General features: G+C 41.7%; 2 protein-coding genes across 2 annotated transcripts in view; one reads left to right on the top strand and one right to left on the bottom strand.

The window, feature by feature from the left end:
* The window catches only part of LOC137993413 (UDP-glucuronosyltransferase 2B33-like), a 10,409-nt gene extending 1,914 nt beyond the window's left edge, over positions 1 to 8,495 (top strand). Inside the window, exons 2-5 of the mRNA XM_068839250.1 lie at positions 3,761 to 4,373; positions 4,850 to 5,068; positions 6,359 to 6,647; positions 7,720 to 8,495. Coding sequence (XP_068695351.1) covers positions 3,761 to 4,373; positions 4,850 to 5,068; positions 6,359 to 6,647; positions 7,720 to 7,999 — 1,401 coding nt within the window. The 3' untranslated portion in view covers positions 8,000 to 8,495. The remainder of the gene's footprint in view (positions 1 to 3,760; positions 4,374 to 4,849; positions 5,069 to 6,358; positions 6,648 to 7,719) is intronic.
* Positions 8,496 to 11,737: 3,242 nt separating this feature from the next.
* The window catches only part of LOC137993409 (superkiller complex protein 2-like), a 29,180-nt gene continuing 17,928 nt past the window's right edge, over positions 11,738 to 22,989 (bottom strand). The window contains exons 18-29 of the mRNA XM_068839246.1: positions 21,363 to 21,437; positions 21,205 to 21,240; positions 20,443 to 20,673; positions 19,585 to 19,860; positions 18,289 to 18,508; positions 17,710 to 17,944; positions 16,889 to 17,099; positions 15,161 to 15,271; positions 14,334 to 14,510; positions 13,532 to 13,573; positions 12,604 to 12,784; positions 11,738 to 12,067 (exon numbers count right to left, since the gene is read on the bottom strand). Of these exons, the coding sequence (XP_068695347.1) occupies positions 11,907 to 12,067; positions 12,604 to 12,784; positions 13,532 to 13,573; positions 14,334 to 14,510; positions 15,161 to 15,271; positions 16,889 to 17,099; positions 17,710 to 17,944; positions 18,289 to 18,508; positions 19,585 to 19,860; positions 20,443 to 20,673; positions 21,205 to 21,240; positions 21,363 to 21,437 (1,956 nt within the window). The 3' untranslated portion in view covers positions 11,738 to 11,906. The remainder of the gene's footprint in view (positions 12,068 to 12,603; positions 12,785 to 13,531; positions 13,574 to 14,333; positions 14,511 to 15,160; positions 15,272 to 16,888; positions 17,100 to 17,709; positions 17,945 to 18,288; positions 18,509 to 19,584; positions 19,861 to 20,442; positions 20,674 to 21,204; positions 21,241 to 21,362; positions 21,438 to 22,989) is intronic.

The following is a 22,989-nucleotide window of genomic DNA, read 5'->3' as shown; positions in this document are numbered from 1 at the left end:
GTAGTAGTGTTAACACTTGTGTTAAAAAATAATAATAAAATAAAAATAATTATAATAATAAAAAAGAAATAAGAAAGGTGAAAAAAAAATTTAAAAGAGTTTAGCCATGTGCAAAATCTTACAGCAAGACTCTCAGAAAGTACATATACATGGTGTTACAGTGTTGCAAACAAATTCAAACATCTGTAAAAGCCTGAAGCTGCAGCAAGGCTCTAATAATTTTCCTGATGAGACTTTAATGCAAACAAGTTCAGAGATATCTGAAATCTTTCAGGAAAACTCTGGTAATCAACTTCATTGCACTTCTGAGAAAGACATTCCCAGTAATGATAATAGCATGAATGTTGGCACTGTTATGAAAAGCTCTGCTATAGCTTTCTATGGTATTTGTTTTTCTCTTCTTAAGCCCTGTAGAGTTTCAGAATGAGATGAGAGGGTCACCTCATCTACATGCATTAATATGGACCAGTGATTGTCCAAAGCTCATGAGACCAAACAAGACTACATGGATTTCATAGATACTCATGTTCACGCCTACCTGCCAGATGTAAAAACATACTCTGAATTGCATAAATTGGTTAAAACTTCTCAAAAGCACAATCACTCCAAAACCTGTAGGAAATACAGGTTAAGGAGGAGATAGATAAAGTGTTCAACCCAAATAAGCCACAATATGATCCTACTAAAGCAAAAGAAGAACTCTTAAGTTCATTAGTTATTACTGAAGAACAGTTACTGTGTAACTGTGGTGTCTAATTTTGACTTCCATTCTTTACTCAACAGGAAATGGTTCAATTGGTTACCTCTGCAATCTATCCCCCATAAAAGAAAGTCAAAAGAAAAATTTTTATTTTGACATGAAATTACAGACCTGAAAGCACACTTATAGGGCAGTCTGCTTCGATTCTCATTTGCATGATGAGTTCAACAAGATTGGAATCATCATCTCCAGTAAAAGTTACCAATTTCCAGCTAAAAGCCAACCCCAGGACAAGCAAGATATACTTGAAAAACTGCTTGAGATTTACAAATCTCAAACTGATGACTACAACAGTCTTGACTTCAAAGAACTCATGGATGAAGAAATCGTGGAGGTAATTCTTTCCACTGAGGCCACTGTTAAGGAAACCAGCAACAACGCAGTAGAAAGTGCCTTTGTAACAACTGATAATAATAACGCCATGCCACTTCCCTCAAACCAGGATAATAACGACATGGGAGATCCTCCAAAAGTAGATGATGACCTCATGCCACCTCCCTCAAACCACAATGACAATGACATGGGAAATCCTCCAAAAGCCTATGGTTGTTTTGTGCCACCTCCCTCAAAGCAAGGTGATAATGACATGGGGGATCCTCCAAAAGCCGATGCTTGCCTTGTGCCACCTTCCGCTAACCAAGATGATAATGACATGGGGGATCCTCCAAAAGCTGATGCTTGCCTTGTGCCACCTTCCTCAAACCAAGATGATAATGACATGGGGGATCCTCCAAAAGCAGAACATGACCTCATTCCACCTCCCTCAAACCATGATGACAAAATGACATGGGGGATCCTCCAAAAGCTGATGGTTGCCTTGTGCCACCTCCCGCAAACCAAGTTGATAATGACATGGGGGATCCTCCAAAAGCAGATGATGACCTCATGCCACCTCCCTCAAACCAAGATGACAGTGACATGGAAAATCCTCTGAAAGCCGATGGTTGCCTTGTGCCACCTGCCTCAAACCAAGATGACAATGACATGGGGGATCCTCCAAAAGCTGATGATGACCTCGTGCCAACTTCCACAAAACAAGATGACAATGACCTTGGAAATCTTCCAAAAGCCGATGATGAACTCATGCCACCTCTCTCAAACCACGATGACAATGACATGGGGGATCCTCCAAAAGCCGATGGTTGCCTTGTGCCACCTCCCTCAAACCAAGATAATAATGACATGGGGGATCCTCCAAAAGCAGATGATGACCTCATGCCACCTCCCTCAAACCACGATGACATTGACATGGGGGATCCTCCAAAAGCCGATGGTTACCTTTTGCCACCTCCCTCAAACCAAGATGATTATGACATGGGGGATCCTCCAAAAGCAGACGATGACCTCATGCCACCTCCCTCAAACCATGATGACAAAATGACATGGGGGATCCTCCAAAAGCTGATGGTTGCCTTGTGCCACCTCCCTCAAACCAAGGTGATAATGACATGGTGGATCCTCCAAAAGTACATGATGACCTCATGCCACCTCCCTCAAACCATGATGACAATGACATGAGGGATCCTCCAAAAGCCGATGATGACCTCATGCCACCTCCCTCAAACCACAATGACAATGACATGGGAAATCCTCCAAAAGCCGATGGTTGTCTTGTGCCACCTCCCTCAAAGCAAAGTGATAATGACATGGGGGATCCTCCAAAAGTAGATGATGACCTCATGCCACCTCCCTCAAACCAAGATGACAATGACATGGGGGATCCTCCAAAAGCCGATGGTTGCCTTGTGCCACCTCCCTCAAACCAAGATAATAATGACATGGGGGATCCTCCAAAAGCAGATGATGACCTCATGCCACCTCCCTCAAATCACGATGACATTGACATGGGGGATCCTCCAAAAGCCGACGGTTACCTTGTACCACCTCCGTCAAACCAAGATGATTATAACATGGGGGATCCTCCAAAAGCAGACGATGACCTCATGCCACCTCCCTCAAACCATGATGACAATGACATGTGGGATCCTCCAAAAGCCGAGGGTTGCCTTTGCCTCAAACCAAGATGAAAATTATATGCGAGTCTGCGTTTTATTTCCTCCTAAGTTGAAATGGGCAAGTTGCAAGAGAAAATCAATTCAAACAGTGAGAGCATATAGATTTCAAAGTATTAATAATTAGCACAATATTATGTTCACCGTCCTTTTATTCACTAAACTCAATTTTATGATGATATTTTTTCAGTTGCCACACCCTAGAATAAACCCTGCCCTAAATGAAATCGTAAAATAAATGTAGCCAAAAGGATTTACCAGTTTTACACATCCACTCTGTTGTTGACAATGTTAAATGTTTTATTCAGATATATCTCATTCTCCACAGAGTAAACCAATAAATTATTGTATCCTTGGTTCAATAGCTAGCTATTCAGTAATGGCTTTTTTTCCTTTGGTTCTCAATCATTTCGCAAGAGCATGATTTTCCTAAAAACTTACCTGTCTAAGCGGTTACAAAAACGTCAGTTATTAAAGTCAAGTGGCTTTTTTTCGTCGGTTCTCGATCATGTTGTAAGAACATGATTTTCCTAAAAACGTACCTGTCTAAGCGGTTACAAAAACGTCAGTTCTTAAAAATCAGGTGGATTGCAATTTTCCTTGGTCATTAGTCATATTGATCATGCAGATGTCACAGAAATGAGCAAAACGTAGGAGTGAAACCACCAGGGGCATTTTTAACGTTATTTCTGTGGTAGACTTTCATATACCGGAAATAGGGAAATCCTCTGGCTTACACTCCGTCACGAAACGGTGCGCTACAGTGTGCGTGCTGATCTAGGAACTCACGACACAATCTTGCGCAGGTCCCTTAAAGCAAGATAATGTAACAACGAGTTTACTTTCCGTATTTCCTTATGAGAGTTACGAATGGCTATGAGACAAGGGTGAGGTGTGGTGGGTCGAAAGATTTCTGTTATCAGGCAAGACAAGGGTGCTTGAAGTAGATGGAGATTTTTCATGTGCATGTTTTTCTCTCTCGGTTTAGGTAAAGATACACACGGGCGGATCATCACGGAGCTTTGCTGAAAGTAGCCCCTATGTGCGATTTTTCAACGATACGAAGTGTTCATTAGAGGTGAAGGAAACGTCTTCCCAACCAGTAATAGAGACAAACCCCAAAAAGGCTCTGGCTCTTCTGTATACCGTGCAGTCGTGTTTCTGTGATGAAATGCTTGGTGATTCGGAATTGATGAACGAAGTTAGCCGTGCTGATCTAGTTGTTGGCGAGTTCATATACCTGTGTTCGGCCTTAGTAGCTGACCAACTGTCACTTCCCCATGTACTTATTTCTGCTTTCTCTCTCAATCACCCAATGGCGTTGGCAGTGGGTTTGCCTTTATCTCCGACTTATGTGGCCCATTCTTCTGTTCCCCTCAATGATCAGAGCAGCTTCATGGACAGGGCCAAATATATATTCTTTTGGGTGTTTTCTTATTTGTCTTATCGCCAAGATTTATGTGCGAGTTTTGGCGATGTTAAATCGACGCATAACATTACACCCGAGAAAAGTATTCAAGAAACTCTCGGTAGGGTTGATATGATAATAAGCCAAGTGCCATTTGGATTTGGATTGGAGAACCCAAGACCACTTCCCCCAAGTGAGTACTCGAGTTGAAGTGCTATTTTTGCATTTAACTATAAGGTGCGGGGCAAAAGGACGTACTGAAATCCTCTTTTATCGTATGAACATAGGTAATTCCATCGAAATGTTCGGCAACGACCTGTATGTAAGAGGTAACAGTGTGGAGTATATGAGTGGGCGAGCAAGTGCACAAGCAATTTCATAAACTAACAAACGAAGAAATGAACAAAACAATCTCTCAATCGTCAATTAAATCAACCAACCAACCACCTCATCCATCAATCAATCGATCAAACAATCGATCCGTCCATCAATCAATCAATTAGGAACCTTAACAACGAAGGTTACTGTATTGAGCAGAATTGCATGATGCAAGAGTTTATAGTTAATACAGATACAGGCCAATGCCGCGCGCTGAAAACTTTGCTCGTCACCATGAGCTCTTTGCTATGGTCAGTCATCAACTTTAAAGATCTTTTGAATTAATTTAAGACGCCAGAGTCGTTGGTCCTTTCTTACCCGGTCCTCCCAAGCCACTACCAGACGAGTTGGAGCAGTTCATGCAGAGGTCTGGTGACGAAGGAGTTATCTTGGTTTCATTTGGCTCTGTTATGGGAGATGTGGTTGGAGTCGACGAAAGCGTATGGCAGATGATGGCTGAAGCTTTCGCCAAGGTTCCACAGAAAGTCATCTGGAAACTGAAGTTAGATGGTAAGTTCACATATGGAAACCAAATTTGGTTATAGAGCGCTTAGGAATTTGTTAAAATGTAGTTATTATCAGGTCGCCCACATGCGATCCTGCTGCCTCAGACATCGTTTATCGAACCTTCTGCTGATTCCTAGTTGGAAGTGGCGTTAGCATCTCTCCTCAGTACATCAACAATTATTAAATTCGCAACCTCGGTTAATGCATTTCTCGTGCTCTGATTGGTTCTTTCAATCTCGGTTATCAGCTCATATACCTTAGTTTGACCTTTTTTTGGCAATTGATTGCGCCAAGCGTTTCTAAGCTTATTTTTGTTTTCGCCGGAGAGCGAATTTTCTCTCAGAATAAAGGAAAAAAAGACCTCTGTGGAAAGTATGGATCAATTTCGACGTTTAAAAGTTCGCGAAAAGACAAGAAATTTTATTGTGACGAGCCTGCGGCTGTCTGACCACAAGGTATTACACAACACCGCGTCTTCGTCACGTTTATCCGATTTCGCTCGAACTTTCTCGCTTTTTCCGCTCGTATTTCGAACATCCAAACTTTTGGAGTGTAAGGAATTTAATAAAAACAATTATTCCATTCGCGCTTGTTAGATATGAAACTGGTTATAGCCAGCTCGGCGCTACGCGCCTCGTCCAACGCGCGCTCCTGAAATGATTGTTATGTAATGTCACTATTGGTCGACTTTGGCGTCTTGTTCTATATTTGAACAGACTTAACTGATTAGAGTGTAATGTTAAGTGCTAGTTTTCTACCCCATATGAATGTGAGCGTTAGCCCTACTAATGGAAATGGGCCCACACAAGGACAGAGGGGAATTGTACATGTTCATTGCCGTGACTTTAACATCTTCAGTTCCTACGGCCTCATGTTCACATGGTTCATATGGGGTAGAAAACTAGCACTTCACATTACACTCTAATCAGTTAAGTCTGTTCAAATATAAGTGCTACACGGCCAACGTTTGCAAAAACGTAATCCTTCCTTGTACTTGTACTTGTTCTATATTTGGGTTCACAAAGCAACACGTCATTGACGGTAAGTTCAGGATGTCGATAACAATGCTTAGCAACGCCCATTCCTTTGGCAGCACTTTTGTTTCTGATAAGTGGGGTGAGATCCCGTCGAGTATTTTGTTTAGTGCATGATCCTGCCATCGCTCATTAAACATAAAGACGCACTATAAAAGGCGTTGTTACTTCGGTACTTGTGGATGATTTGTCAATCAACAGTCGTCGCATAGAGCGGTTTTCGGTACTTGTCTTAACGGATTACAATTGTTCTCAACAGGCACGTCCAGAATCTCATTGAGTGAAAATGTTAAATTGTTGTCGTGGTTACCACAAAACGACATCCTTGGCCACCACAAGACTCGTCTGTTTATAGCGCATGCTGGGATAAACGGCATTCTAGAATCGACTTATCATGGTGTACCTATGATCTGTTCACCCTTCTTCGGGGATCAGTTTCTTAATGCCCAAATGGCACAACAAGGTGGATTTGCGGAGGCGATCGACTTGAAAACTCTCTCATCTCAAGAGTTTGTTGATTTAATTCACAAGGTGATAAATCAAGCCAGGTAAGAATCTGCAACTGAGAAATTTTCCGCAAAAACAATCAGATATACACAAAAGGGCCAGTCAAGCATATACGCACAGCCTGCTACCCTTACAGCCAGGAACAACTTATTTGTCGTTACAGAAATGTATCTTTTTTTGCTCAGTGCGTGAGCGGGCAGAATTCAACAAATCCTGAAATCTGATTGGTTCCGGGAGCGGGCCGACTTTTCTCCTCCGGCCCGTTCACAGGGGGCGGAATCCTAGCCTTGGTTGCGTGAGCTTGTGTGATAACGTAAAATTTCCATTATTTTTTTAACACCGAATCCGTTTACATACAGAGGTTACTTTTTATTAGACAAGAAGTTTGGAAATAGAATTCAAATGACAGTATTTCTCTTTGAAATGTTCAGTTTGTTAGTCGCTTAGATACTGCATTCGCTATCAAGCGCGGTGCGAGTCAACAATTAAAAAAGTGATTTCAGAGAGGAAGGGAGAGAAAGAGGAAAAAAAAAAGGTATTTACCAGGGTCAGTCGGTGTAGCGAAAAACTGTGACCTCAGTCTCAGTTTTTCTCTATGCAGACCTCCCAGCTGGCAAATAGCATATTTATGATGACTCGTGGATAATCGGATATCCGAGTGCTCCTTTGCAGAAGTCAAGAGGACCACTACGGAGAATACTTTTATAGTAATAGGTGTTACCCTCTTTAAATAAAGGTTATTATTATTAAACTTTTTGGAACTCATCTGCAAGGCAGCATAGCGAAGTCAACAAAGCCAATTCAACAAAAACGCACTCAGCTTACTCACACAGCAACAGAATTATGCGAGTCCTTGTTGATTATATGGACGCATTTTTTATGACGATCCCGGAATAAATATGATGGGAATATTCAGGTATTATTTTTTCCAACGAAATCTATTATTTATTCCACTGATCGCTGCATTTACGCACATCATCACTGCGCTTTATGAAAGAGCGAAACATCCCGATATAAAACCCTTTAAAAAAGAACGACATCGCTCATTCTAGTGGTTCCTTCGTTTGAAAGAATTTTACGACAGTGTTCATCATCTGAATTTCTTTCTTGCAGTTACCGGGAATCAGCTGAGCGAATCTCGAAATCGGTGAAGCTTCTGCCACGCCCCCCTGTCAAGGAGGCCGCTGACTGGGTAGAGTACGCGCAGGCTCAAGGTAGTTTAGAGTTTCTCAAGCCGCTTGGTTCGGACCTGCCATTTTACGAACTGTATTGCCTAGATATTTTGTTGCTTGCGTTTTCACTATTAGTTTTAGTTATCTTTCTGATCAATAGTTTTTTTAAGGTAGTGAGAAAGAGTGTTTCTAGATTCAACGGAAAGCACAAGACACAGTAGATCAGGGTCAGGGTAAATGCAGCAGTTTATCCTTACTTGAGGAGCAGTACTCGCAGGACACTTCGCGGTAGACCATTCTTCAAAATGGCGGCCGAAAATTCAAATAAGTTAAAATTCAAAACTGATACCAGAAATAGAAAGAGCGTCTTTACTTTAGTCACCCTGCAAAGTTTCAGCATATCAGGTGTAATATCAGCTGAGAAAATGAAAGTTGACAAATTTACAAACGTTTGTATGAGTGGGTGTATGGCGTATAGCCCCAGTCAAACAAGCGTCTGTAAAATTTGTCAAATTTCAACTTACATTTTCTCAGCTGATATAGCACCTAATGCGCTGAAACTTTGCAGGGTTGCTAAAGTCAATGTGCTCTTTCTAATTCTGGTATCGGTTTTTCATTCCGTTAAATTTTAACTTATTCAAATCCGTTTTCCGCCATTTTGGAGAAGGGTCTTCAGTCTCAGCGTCTGTGTTCCGAGACACGAGTGATGTTTAAGTTGGGGAAAAGAGCAAGGGGACACTTTGTGACGCTTATTGAAATCCGCGTGCATCCAATTACTTGCATATAGAGCGTTTTCACATGACGTCACGGATACCATTTTGGTGTTCCAAAAACAAAGAAACGGCAGCCATGTTGGTGTTCCAAACTAATTCTCTGGGAATTGAACTCTATTTTTATGCAAATAGTTTCTTTTGTTTGATCAAATTAGCAACCATTTAAGTCACGTGAGTGAAAACGCTCTACAGGCCCTTTTGAGAATAAGAACACTTGTGTGCCTCTACTTGTAAAAAGACATATTTCACAACAGTTCCTCGCATTTAAACGTATGCCCAAAAAGGCAGGATGATATACAGAGACGCAACGTCTCGTTTCGAATAACCTGTGGCTAAATTTGCGTTTTATCAAACTTCAAGGAAACCCGTTTGATGTTAGCTCATTTCTTGCAAGTTGGCTGTAACGTCTTAACAGAGAGAGAGACACACAAGTTAGAAGAGATTTTTCATACTTTTATGGCAAGTAGTACTGAGCCAGTTGTTTGTCGTTTCAAGTAAATGCGATGCGCTTTATGTCCCTGAAGTTTCCGTCTAACTTTACTTCTAAAGAAAACAAAAGCCTTTGTGTAGTTGGAAACAGGTACGAGGTCTTTAGACCTTAGGGTGATTCCCTGGTTTTGCACTGCGCAACCCTACTGCGCATGATTTCTTGTGTCCTTGGCGCGCACTTTAGCTCCCGCACATTGATAAAATGGCGGATTTTCATTGACGCCAAGCTTAATCCGTCAACGAATGGCTTCTTTCTCCTAAACGAGTACGGTGACCCCCCTTTTTATTACCTTTTCATCAGATCCTTTACATGTTACAACGGTATGCGAAGTTTTATCGGAAATCTATGAAAAGTTCTATTTCAAGGGAATCACCTTAAGGGGAACTCGGTGATGTTCATCGGCAGAAATTAGCTTTCTCCTGATCGGCTACATTTCTGGATATTAGTGTAATCGAACAAGAAAATATACAGCATTCGCACAGACCATGATTTCTTCACTGGCTTTCTGAATACATTTTTTTCATAATCCAGCCCAATCCAAGGTGATCATTTTATGCCAGCTCGGTGCGACTTTTGTGTGTATGTTTTATCGTGAAACACTTTTAAGCTCAACTGCTGACTACCCTGACACTTATTTTCATAAGAATAACATCCGCTGTACTTCGACTCATTCTTTAAAGAACGTCACCGAATGCCCACAAAGGTGGCAGGGTATTCAGCATTAACTCCGATTTCCATTATATGGAATTTACGTTTCAACTTTGTTGTGTGAAATGTGTCCGCGAATACACTATGTTTGAATGATATTTCAGATCATTTGCGTCAAAGATTTGCGTAATAGCGTTTCCTTTCAGATTTGGCACATGCAATTTGTGCATCCGCCATCCACTGACGAATTTGCACGCGTTTTAAGACTGACATGAGTGTAAAACGAGAACTTTCAGTTCACACAATAATTTCCCCAAGGCCTGGTTCAAACATGCAAAGCAAACTCAAATTCAAACGCAATGAAATGCAAACGGAAGCGCAATAGAACGATGTACCCAACTATTTGCGTGTGACCTGGGACAAGGCATGCGCAAATGTAAGCGCAAGTTCCAAGCATCCTTTCTTGAAGTTGAAGCGAAGATAACGTCTTTCTCTTCCGCCATCTTGAAAAATGACTCCGCCTTCGTATCTCGTTCGTGCTACGTATGAACGCCGCTTGCGTTGCTCGGGTGAAGAAGGCTTAAACCCTCACTCTTTCAAGTCTCCCTAAAGTATCTTTATGGAATTCAAAATTAAGTGTCTCCGAGTAGCAATTTCACTAAGTGCAACCCTAAAGTGGAAATATGTAATAAATAGTGTAATGATACTCTATTTGGACATAAAGTCACGTCAGGTTGGCTAACTAGATTCAAATGCTAAAGAAAAACGACCCAATTGTTTTTTTCTACGGAAATCGACGCATTGCATTAAAATTCAGTACTTCCTATGGGAAGTCAATCGGGAAGGGAAAAAGAAAGGACAAAATTCGGGCAAGAAAAAGTTTGCAAGAAGAGCGAAAAAAAGACCTCTAGTCCGTCAGGAAACTTTTGCCAATCCCGAATTTACTTCAATATGGTTTCTTGGTCCAGTTCCGACTACTACGAAAATCACCGAACTGTGGAATGGGCTCAAATTTTCATATCGTCGCCACACCCACTTTTTGTTGCCGCCCCGCCCATTTTCGTCGAAGAATTCAGCTGGTACTTAAAGTAACAAACTGAGCCTTACCGGGGTGGCAGACCGTAGTTTTCTCAACCGCAAAATTTCTTTATTCCGCTGGGTCCCGACATGGCTGCATTATCTCAGTCACGTCAAATCACAGTCACACCTCCTTCGTGTTGACAAACTTCAAAATCACATTCGCGGGGCGAAAGCGTTGAAAGATGCGAGAATGAAAGCCGTAGTAAACAAACTTTTGCGTATTCATGCTGCTTTTATTAGTTAATAGCACTTTTACGCAGTAGGCTGTTCGCAATCGCAACTGTCTTTATCAAGCCGTGAAGGAATTAACATTAATTATGCAAATAACATTTGTTCCCATAGTTTGTCAACCGCAAATTTTTTTATTCCCCTGGGGCCTGCATTGACTCAGGCTTTCAAGGAATTAACATAAAAATAAATTTTGTTCTCGTTGGATACTGTGCTTCGAATATTTTGTGCCTGGACTTACTGAAACCAGTGAAATTTAATTATTAGCATCTGAGAGAAACAGTCCTGTCGGGAGACCACAGAGGAATGAAAATTTTATTTGCATAATTAATGTTAATTCCTTGACGGCTTGATAAAGACAGTTAATACGATTGCGAACAGTCTACTACGTACAAGTGCTATTAACTAATAAAAGCGGCATGAATGCGCAGAAGTTTGTATGCTACGGCTTTCATTCGCCCATCTTTCAACGCTTTCGCTCCGCGAATGTGTTTTTGAAGTTTGTCAACACGAAGGAGGTGTGACTGTGATTTGACCTGGCAGTCATGTCGGGACCCAGGGAAATAAAGAAATTCTGCGGTTGAGAAAACTACGGTCTGCCACCCCGGTAAGGCTCAGTTTGTTACTTTAAATACCAACTGAATTCTTCGACGAAAATGGGCGGGGCAGCAACAAAAAGTGGGTGTGGCGACGATATAAAATTTGAGCCCATTCCACAGTTCGGTGATTTTCGTAGTAACAGCCCCTGTTGGCTCCCAGGATACGGCCTTCCTAGGAGTTGACTTTAACTCAACTTTGCTTGACGCAGTTCACTCCCACAAGTCCAGCAAGCGCCATCGTTGTCCCGCGTTCGATCGTATTTCAGTTTGCGGTTGCTTGAATTGTGTTGCACCTTTCGTCTACGAGGTTTCACTGTGTGTAAAGACTCGCAGCAAAAACGATGTCTCGTTTGATCATGGCAGAGGCTTCCTCCATTTTCTCGCCAAGTCTTGGATCGCCTATGATACGAGCAGCGTTCCTGACATCACGGCACGTCTCATCCAATCGCTGTATACATCGAACAATAATTCCTAACAGTGAAAGAAACACTAAAGTGATTAACTACACAAAATTCCTGCCTAGAAAGAAACGGATTACATTAAAACGGAGTATGGCGTTTTATCTTTTATCTCAATTCGTATGTTTCGTTGGTGAAAGGAAGTGTGAATTACCAGAGCAGAAATGTTTGAATATGTTGTTTGAATCCAAGAGACTGTAATGTTACAGCTTACTTTGAAAAACATCTTCTTTGATAGCCTGAATTTGATGTTAAGTCAGTCTCCAATTATGTTCGCCAGTTTTATACAAAATTAACGAGTAACAGGCCGGTGATTTTCCCCCTTCAAAATAACAACCAGCGTGCGACCCCAATTTTCAGCGCAAAACCCTGGCAACGAGATTGATCTGCGGTGCAGATCCATTGCATTGGGCTACGACGATGCTACTGTTTCCACTGTATGTATTGTTCGAGTCTACTGTCTTTTTTTTTATTAGCCAATCACATAAGCCGTTGAAAGAGCGGCAGACTTCGTGGTAACACTTTTACATATTCAAACAATCATCTTACCTTCCTGTACGTCTGTCAGATTTGTTATTTCAGCGAAAGGCATCCCGCGCGCCCACTCAAACACTGCCTCAACCAAACCAAACCTGTACTGCTCTTTAAATTCTTCGACTGATGTGATCAGACCGCACTCAGACTGAAGGCAGGCGATCCGCTCAGCCATGGATAAGATGCGCTCCTTGCCCTGTAGAAAAGTAAACAAGATGGCGTCCTTTAGGAATTGTCATGAGTTCTTCACGCGAACTCGAAAAAACACTCGACCTCCAAATCGAATGCGCATGCTCACAACTGAAAACTCGACCTTTCTCCAATCTACAATTAACAAATAAACAAAAAAGGCCAGGGAGTCGTTTCTCATAGGATCCCAATTTTCTTTTTTTTAGATTTTGAAAAATTCTTTACCTACGATTCGCTTATTCTGAAAGATGGCTTTTCAATATGTTTTTAGACAAAAAAGAAAAAAAGGGAAATTTCTGTGCCTTGGAAGCATTCCCTTTTAAGATAAAGACAGGAATTTTCTTCCCGAAAATTCTCATGACAAGGATCACCTAGTTATTCAAGACATGAAGATCGTGGTTCTTCGGCATTTCCCGCGAACTGCGAACGTCAAGACGTCACGTGACCACGGCCTTGCCGTTGAGGTTTACGCCTTGTACGACGAAACCACCAGAGTTAAGCATCTTACCGCAAGGTTTTTTTTCCGCTTATTAATTATCGAATCCTCTTTCATAGAAAGTAATTTTGAAGACGATTTCTCAGCTAAAATAAAAGTCAACGAATGAATGAAAACAAAGATGGCGTCCGGCTATTTGTTTTTCAAACTGCTTTGCTAGGAGGATTGCACACGCGAATCTTAAGTCCCAAATATGGTCAGATGGCCAAACATACAGTTTCTTCGTTCTATCTTGCAATCGGCCCATGCATACCATACCTCCTTTAATGTCTTTGTTAGTTCAGGTTCACTGCAACGGCGCTGAAAAAAAAAAAAACACCAGAACAAACATGCAGTTTTAAGAAACAATTACAGCTTGTCCCAATCTCGAACCCGGAAACTTTGTTCCCCCTGACCAGCAGTCAGCGTTCCTTTAAATGTGCGCTGTATGGACAAAGACTGTAGGAACGAGTTGGTAATTCTCCACTTTGGCTAATCTTTTTGAGTTAATATTTCAAGGAATCGTCACAAAGGGTATATCAGGGAGCTTAAGCACGCGCGTTTTTGAGACGCGGACGACAACCGGAAGTGAGCTGTTTTCCCTTTTGACTTGTCTTCACACAACCACATTTACATTGCCAAGTATTTTCTCTCCAAAAGAGATAATTCGTTTAAAAATCTGGGAGACACCACTGTCCTAGCACGGGAAATGTTCTCTTATGGTTGCCGTCCGCGTCTCGTAAACGCGCGTGCTAAAGCTCCCTGATGTCTATACGACAGCAACAAGAGCAAAAAGCGAACCTTTCTTTTCACGAAAACAGCATGAAAGGTTAATTAATATTGAACATATGGCCACGGCCACAAGCTCCTAAAACCGTCCATCATTGTTCGGACGTGTGTGGTGTAGAGAGGGGGACGTACACGTACTCTAAAACGTCTTGCAAATCCGATCGGACATCGAGCTTATACCTACGGGAGGGCACGTTTTTAAGGATCTGGGGAGCTTTTGACGGGACTTAATGATATATTGATCCATTTTTAAAAGTAACGCTACCATTAGCTACAAGGACTTCTGGAATACCTGCTGGAAAACAAAGCATGACAGTAAAGCAACTATTTCCGTGGGATGCAAATTCGTGAAGGCATTTTCAAACACAAGCTCTGTAATCATGAGTTCGTGGTTGCTTATCTCGCATGCTACTCTTCCTTTAAGCTGCACAGCACTGTTGGAATCCACATAACGCAATCTCTGTAGCACCTTAACAAATAAAATGTAAACCGATTGAGCAAGACGTAAAGAAAAGCACATACACACGTCTTTGACCAACTCTTTTTTCTTGCATGTCTGACTTTCTCTAATCCGCAATAAATATCTTTGTTTATTATACGGACGGGAGTGGTATCCCCCTGAACTTCGCGAGCTCAGGAAAACACACTGTAAACGTAAAATGAACGAATTGCCTCCGTAGTTTCTTAAAATGGAGGAGATGAAGGTTGATATGCGCTACATCGATCTTTCAAAGTATATAGACCACTTACACATTCTTTCGTCTTTATGTTAATTAGACCTTCTGCCCTCCATTTGCAACAAAAATTCTTTTAAAATTTGCTCGTCCCAGCGAGCATAGAAAGGCTTGTTAGCGTTAAAACAAAATAATTTCGCCTCCATTATGAAAGAGGTCTGTGGCTTTTCTTTAACAGTTACCTATAATATCTCAGTTCATTTATTTATTTATTTATTTATTTATTTATTTATTTATTTTTCGACCACTTTTCTCTCTTATGTATGAGGCGTTTGTTTGTGTCTTTTTGTTTAATTTGTTGTGAGCCAGCATTAGATAACTTCGGCGAATAGACGGGAAAAGGAGTTTTTTTCACTTTGAGCAATCCGTAGTCTCCCTTGCATACCTGAATTCTTTGCCGCAGTTCCTCTCTGTGTTGCAGACTTTCATCTGACAACAAAAAACGGAGCGTGGTCACGTGTTCCCGTAACCTCATCTGGTTCGCAATAGATTTAAACTGCAAGAATAACAAGATAAAGAGGAAAAAATAAATAATGAGGAAACGAATCTTAGCAAGAGTCCATTAACCAAGAGTAGGAATCAGGTATCAGGTTTTCCCCCATCATCGTTAGAAAAGAGTCTATTTTCAAACCAAGTTTTGCGGAAAAATATACAATAGACCAAGGATGCAGCTGTCGGGAAAATGGATACCAACCATATCATGATGAAGCACACAAGAGCTTTTTTTCAATACCATTCCAATAAAAAAAGAGGTCGGAAGCAGCTACGTGTTATTTAAACCTTCGAACCTGTTCGCCGCGCGAGCCTACGTATCTACTCGGCAAGATGATAACAAATTTCAGTGCTTTATTCCACGGCTGAGTGTTGCAGCATCTTCAGTCTACATTTCTTCTTCGGAAATTCCGACGCGCGGCTCAACGTATATACAATAGGGCTGTTTATACGAGGGAAAAGAAGCCGCGGCTTACATAAGACGCGAACTGGGCGCGATACGAGTGCGGCTTTCATAAGACGCGAAATCCTCGTCTAAATGGTTCGCGGCTAACTTCGCGCCAACTGGTCCAATGATGACGTAATTTATTTTGATGCATCGTTGTGGGTTAATTAATTGTGAGGCAAGATGTGCGACATTAAAAGATAAATGGCTTGAGTAAGCAAACAAGCGAAGAAAAATTATTAAACTTAAGTTTTTATGTAATCCAGTATCGATCCAGTAAATTCGTAAACGAACAATTTGCGGTGTGCTGTGCGGAACTTACACTGGCTGAAGTGACGACATTATCAAGTAGCTTAGCAATTTCAATGCCACTACAAATAGTGAGAAGCTGTTTCTCTTCCGGGGCACTCCACGTTCGCTTATTCGCTGAATCTTTTTCTTTAGTAATACGTGATTCGTTGCTCGCGTTCGCCATTTTTCTCAGGAAGTCTGGGCCATAAGAACAAAACAAACGCATGCGCAGGAGCCGTTCACGGCTTAAGCAAGCCGCGGCCAACGCTTGAATACATTTATACGAACACTTTCATGTCCAAGGTAAGCCGCGGCCAAGATAAGCACAGCCCAAAACCCCTAGGCCAGGATAAGCCCGCGGCTTGAGCTACAGCTGCGGATGGAGGAAGCCGTGAACTTCGATTTTGTACCATTTAAACGGGGTGTTCGCGTCTTATGTAAGCCGCGGCTTATTTTCTCGCGTATAAACGGCCCTAATGTTCCGTCGGAATCCATCGCGCGCGCGGATAACCTGGGAGTATGTAGTTGATCTCTTACCACTAACGTTGGAAACTTAGTTGCGTCCGACGAAATTTTCGGCAAAATTTCTTTCATAGTTAACAGATTTTCTTTACACTCATCGAACGAAAACTGTCTCCTCGCCTTGACCAAGAATTGCAATCATCGTGGGCAAAGAATGCGGAATCGTTAAGTGGAAGCCGCTTTGCCGAGTCACCATACTAAAAAAAGATCCCACTACACTAACAAAGATTCCACCAAACAAACAACTGAGATTCCACTATACTAACAAATATTTCACTGCACTAACAATACCCCCGGCATGTGAGAGAAATCGATGAAAAAATTGACGGATACGCCAAAACAAAATGGTCTGAAAATACTTACATGTTCTGTGAACTTTGGACAGTCTAAACACTTGAAGTTGGATATTGTATCTTCAAGGCTCTGTTTCCGCGCTATGGTTGTTACCATATCGATGTCCCGGATGTTAAAATCTCTGACAGGATCCATAGTACTCAGTCCCTCAGGATTGGCCTCGGACAATCTTAGTAGCTCCTGTTCCGCTGAAATGGTAGTTTTACCAGGCGGGTCATTCCTTTTGAAAAACAGCGAGGCAATTCGAGTTAAATGAAATGGTAAAAGGAGTATTTCCTAACGAACCTTAAGTCTGAGTAAAACAAATGCGGAAATAACTAGCTTTAACTGGCAGTGATAATATCGGCCTTAAGAATGAATGAAGTAAGGGTAAGACTTCGAGATAGAGTTCTAAGCAAGCCTATTGGGTTTAGAAGTTAGAGTTCTACGCATGCTCAGAACGGAAAATTTGTACTGGAAGTCGTACTTGAACTTCAATCCCAAAGTCGCTGATAACAATGACAAAATTCAACAATTGACTCAGCGGCGAAAAACTAACTGAGAACAAGTACACATTGACGATGAGGTTGAAACATTACCAAATCAAACAAACAAACTATATCTACCTGCCATCATCAGAATTAACTACAGACGGGTAACTTGTAGTTTTAGAGGTTCCAGGAAATGTCTTAGTGTTAGCAATACTTTTAGGTTGGAGAAAATGCGCCTGTTTGTCCTTTCTAGAGGAAAGGAATGCAGGGGACACTTTCTGACGATAATTGCAATAAAAATATTTGCAATGCCATCTAAAGCAGGCCATGAAGAAGAGGTGGAAAAAATTGCGAAGTCACCTGAATCTCGGCTGCATTCTCTTTTTGTGATCAGCGATGATTTTGCTTGTATCCACCTTCATTGCGCGAACAGAAATAGCGCTAACTTCACTTCCATTCACATGCATGACCCTATGAGAACATCGTCCCTCGGGTAAAAATAACTTTCGTTTTACAAACGGCTGTATTTCCTCTGTAAGGCCTTCTTTAGCTGTTGAAGACACGCTTGGCGTGGGCGCAGCAGAAACGTTGTTCACTGTCGGGTATAATGAACTATGACAAATTAGGACATTTAAATCTAAAATAAGTAACCGGCAGACGATACTATGAAATCATCGTCCCTCGGGTAAAAGTGCCTTTAGTTTTATGAACGGCTGTATTTCCTCGCCAGCTCTATACTCAAACAAATGTTACGCTGTCAGACAGTAGTACCCAGTTCTCATTTTCTTACACCTGGACAAATCATGTGACCCCTGACCTTGGCTCCTCATCCACGTTTCGTGTGACATACTGCGGGTGACATATTTGCATCACATATTTGATTTCAGCAACATTTAAAATAATTATAACTATTAATAAGAATGTTAAAAATTTACAAACCAGGGGATTGTTCGTGTAAGTCACTTATCACGAGGACGAGAAACTTCCTCTCTTCCGGACTTGAACATCGATGAGAATGTATGGTCGAGTAGCCCTGGTTGGAAGAATTTTCCGCTTGTAATATCACAGCGAGCGCATTTCTGTGTTCAGCGGTATTTATAGTGACGACACGGCCTGGAGAGAGAGCCCGCTGACCATGAGAAGAAGACAGAATTGCAGCCTGAAAACGGAAATTTTTGGAATAATTAAAATTAACAGAGAGCAAGTAAAAAGGCACAAATGTTCATCACGAAATATAGTCCGTTTATCTTTCTTACCACATCAGAGAGATGAGCGCATAGGTGTCACTAGGAAGGCTATAGTGTGTGAATAATTTCAAGCTCTTATGGTTTCAGGGTGACATACGCCTCGAAAAGGGCGATTTTTGTTTCAAGTCATACAATGTAGTTATCACGAATTCACACAAACTGGGAACCTCTTTTTTTTTAAACCATGTTAAATTTTTGGCCGCACTAAACTTTTACTCATTGATGGCTCATAATTTCGGCTCTCTGAGAGCTCCTTCATAGCTTGATCTCGTAAAAAAACCTGCTCGAAGCTTGATCCCAAAATCCACACTGTCTATGTGATAGAAATCAATCCTTTTATTGATCTGTATCAGTCGAACAATCTGATAGGGCGAAGTCTTTTCCACCAAAGTGATAATCGAACTGTTGATAACTATTATCTGCGATTCTACACGGTGCAGAGAGGCCTGGGCATTTTTAAAAAATCGATTAGCAAAGGCTCCGTGCAACATAGATGTCATTCTACTGCCAACTATTTGGTGTGATATGACAGAACAGAACGAGTAACAACGGCATACAAGAGGAGGTTGGGGGTGAAACGTGACTGTTGCAGCAAGTAATCAGCAGGAAGTCGCCTTTCCTTGATCACACTTGCCTACACAAGGAATGCAGTTTCCCTTAAAACTGTGCTGCAGGGTTCGGGGTGCCCCGGAAGAAAATAGGGCTGTCTACCCAAGACCAATATGGACAACCTCACATAGAAGACAGGATAACGACAACTGTCTCAATGCTGACCAGCCCGTGGAAGGGTCTGACGGTAAGAACAGCCAAGGCGGCAAGCATCAGGCAAGATGAGGCCGGATGACTGACTGACTGGTCGAGCATACGCTTTAAGAAGGAGGGAGACTGGGGATTTTCCTGGACTTAGACTGGGGACTGGGGATTTGGGAATTTTCCTTTCCTGCCAGGGTGTATTCACGGTCGGACTACACCGGCAATTAGGCATTACCTGAACAGTTCGCGTTACTTCTGACAGCTCCTTGCAAGTCTTGAAGTAGTATTTTAAATCCTCGGAGCAAAACGTACACTCCAGCTCCTTGATATCTAGCAGCTTTTTCTCTAATTCGTCCATTTCGCGCTTTCTTTCTTGTGAATCTTTCTGAACGTGAAACTCCGCAAAGCTTCTTTTCATCATGTCTTCCACACGCAGCTCTTCGACGCGCAAAAGGTTCAGAATCATGGAGTACGTGAGACGGAACCTGGAAACCAACTGTGTTGGTTTGCCCTGTTAACAAAACAATAAAATCGAAAATCGGTGATTGGGAGATTATCATCCACACTAAAACGTACGAAAACGAAAATCTTGAAGACGACCTAAAAAGTGGAGAATTACGAAAACCCAATCGCTTTGAAAATGATATCGTTTTATTGTGAACTGGCGAAACACGGCAACTCTTGAAAACGACGGCATCAGAGCTTAGAAAACTTACCAACAAGCAAAGTTAAGTGTCAATAAGTGAGAACAATGCGAAAATGCGAGCGTGGATGAAATGTTCTGCTTTGTTTTCGTCGAGGTGAAAACGGCAAACTCCAAGAACGTGCTAATAAGGATATTTGGGGGATGGCGCTAAGATGGTGCATGAAAATACAGGATTTCACTAAGCTAATGACAACACTAGCACAAAAATTGACTCCCCGCAGGGAATCTTCAAGACTTCCCATGAAAGGAAAATAAGGAAGGAAAAAATAAAAAACATGCTAAGAGAATTCAAATTTAAACATCGTCACCGAGTAATGACCTAAAAGGAATTGAATAGGTCCAGAATTAAGAGTGATAGCAGGTGTGTGAAATATCGTAAACCCTTACCAACATCATTTTGTGCAGATCAGCCATTAGATGGACACTGCCTTTGCAAAGAAGAATTACGGTTCCGGTCGGGTCCAGCCCTCTCCGTCCTGCGCGGCCAGCCATTTGAATATATTCACCGGATAACAGATCTCGAAAGTTAGTTCCATCGTGTTTCCTTATTGAATCAAACACCACTGTTCTAGCGGGCATGTTTACTCCCATTGCAAACGTCTCGGTAGCAAACAGAATCTGAAAATAGATCATGCTTAGACTCATTCTGATTTAAGATCTGTGCACAAACTCCAATTTTTAAGGTGTTTATATAGGACGATTGCTTGAATTGTCCAGATAAGCTAGTGCGAGGATCACCTCTCTCTTTCGTCTACAACCCGCACTTCAATTACACATTCATTTCATTCATCGAGTCCTTCACGGGAACAAATGAGCCCAGCACCTTGACCTGCTGCCAATTCTTGGGTTTGACTCACGTGATCAACAGCCATGTTTTTCCAACGAAAACAAAAGAAGACGTTAGCATAATAATAGCTTTCAATTCCCGGAGGATTGGATCGGGACATCAACATGGCCGCCATTTCATTGTTTGGGGACACCAACATGGCGGCCGTGACGTCACGTGAAATTCCAAGAATTGAGTGGCTTCATAGCTCAGTTGGTAGAGCATTGCGCCGGCATCGCAGAGGTCAGCGGTTCGAACCCTATATGTCTATAAAAGACAATCACTTGAAAAAAACAAATAAAAAAGCTACGACAAATACAAACCTTTACTAGTCCTCTTCCAAACAACATTTCCACCATCTGCACGAAAATAAGAAAGCAAAAAGGAATAGAGAAGTAAATCAGTCGTTGCGTTTTGGTAGCTAAGTGGTGATTAGGAGGCGCTCGGACTGTCTTGAAAAGTGGAGTGACAAAAAACACACCTCTTTGATGATAGGCAGTACTCCACTATGATGAACACCAAGCCCACGTTTCAAGAGCTCTTGTATCCTGGAAACCTGAAAAAAGTTTAACAAGATTATAGAGCAAGCGCGCCTGAACAACCAGTCAAGACTGGCGACGTAAAAAGTGAAAAGAGAGAGACAAGAGATACATAATCTAAAATATTCAAAAAATACAAGTTCTTAAAGCACTTCAAAAACTCATTAATAATTCATGAGGCTAAGAGCTTATCAAGACATCGATAAAACATCACGCGTATGAGCCTTTATACCTGGTAATCAGAAACCCATAAGGGTTGAAACGTGTAACGGCCCCTTGTGTGCTGGGAAACAAGCTTCTGAATATTCAATTTGCTTAGTACCATATTTGGAACAACAAGAGCGAGGGGTTTCCAAATATGGTACTTATCACTGAAACATTCAACCAATCAGTTCGCACTGAATATTCGGAAGCTGTGAACTCGCGTTACACGTTTCAACCCTTATGGGTTTCTGTGGTAATCTATGATCATTCTGAAAAGCCCGGTGGCGGCTTTGATTTCAGTCCCAGGGAAGTGTGGGGCTGAATGTGCCAACAATGCAATTATCACTTATTCTCAAAGGAAATGATCCTTATATAAAGGTCACTAGGTCTTTATTTAAAAAAAAAACTCATTAATAATTTATGAGCTTAACAGCCTATCAAAACACCGATAAAACGTCACGTGTATGAGCTTTATATCCTGATAAAACACTCCTCGTTAGTATTCTTTAGATAAAGAATACTAATAAGGCATAGCTTGTTTTTCTTGTATGCTAATATTCACCTCTCCCAATTTGACCCATTGTTTTGAGTCCAGAGGGACACTCTCTTTGTGGAATGTTTTTGAAGCCGTTCAAAAAACTCGCAACACTGCTGCTCGTTTTTTCAGCCATTACAAACTTCCGGGCGGATACTTTTACCCATCCTTCTTCCAAACTTCTTCAACAAATTTTGTCAACCAAAAAATTCAACGACTCTGCCGTCATGTTAACAATGTTCGTATCTAGACTGCGGATTTTGTCCCGTTCAACGTCGAACCCTGCTTCTTCGCTCGCTGCTTGTTTGTTTGTTCAGCCTTGCAAGTTGCCACTGTGCGAATAATAAAATACCATTTTGCGACATATCGTGTTTTTGCGGCGGATTTTTCCGATTTTTCATCGGCAGTTTTCAATTCTCTGAACTTTCTCTTACGTAGCATTCTCAACCAACCTCCTTCAACCATCGACAAAGAATAAGGACTGCTTAGAAGGTCCACTTGTTTTTCTGGTATGGTGATATCTTCCCCTCACAATTTAAACTTTTGTTCGGACTCCCGAGGAACACGCTTTTCGTGGAATGTTCTCACACACTGCCGGGAGCCATGCCAAGCCGAAACATATAGCCTGACCTTTATTAACAAGAACATAATTGTCTTACAATGATACAAAAAAGTGGCTAGAGAATAAGATCACCTCAACTGAAACATTCTACAAGTACTTCATGGGTGGGCGGGTGGGGCATGTCAGGCAACGGCGGATGGCAAAACAAAAACTGAAACTTTACACGAGCCACGTGACCTGAAAACCCCCCGCAGACCTGTACCCAGAC

The sequence above is a fragment of the Montipora foliosa genome, chromosome 2 (assembly GCF_036669935.1).
Source record: "Montipora foliosa isolate CH-2021 chromosome 2, ASM3666993v2, whole genome shotgun sequence".
Lineage (NCBI taxonomy): Eukaryota > Metazoa > Cnidaria > Anthozoa > Scleractinia > Acroporidae > Montipora > Montipora foliosa.
This window is presented reverse-complemented; position numbering and strand designations above follow the sequence as displayed.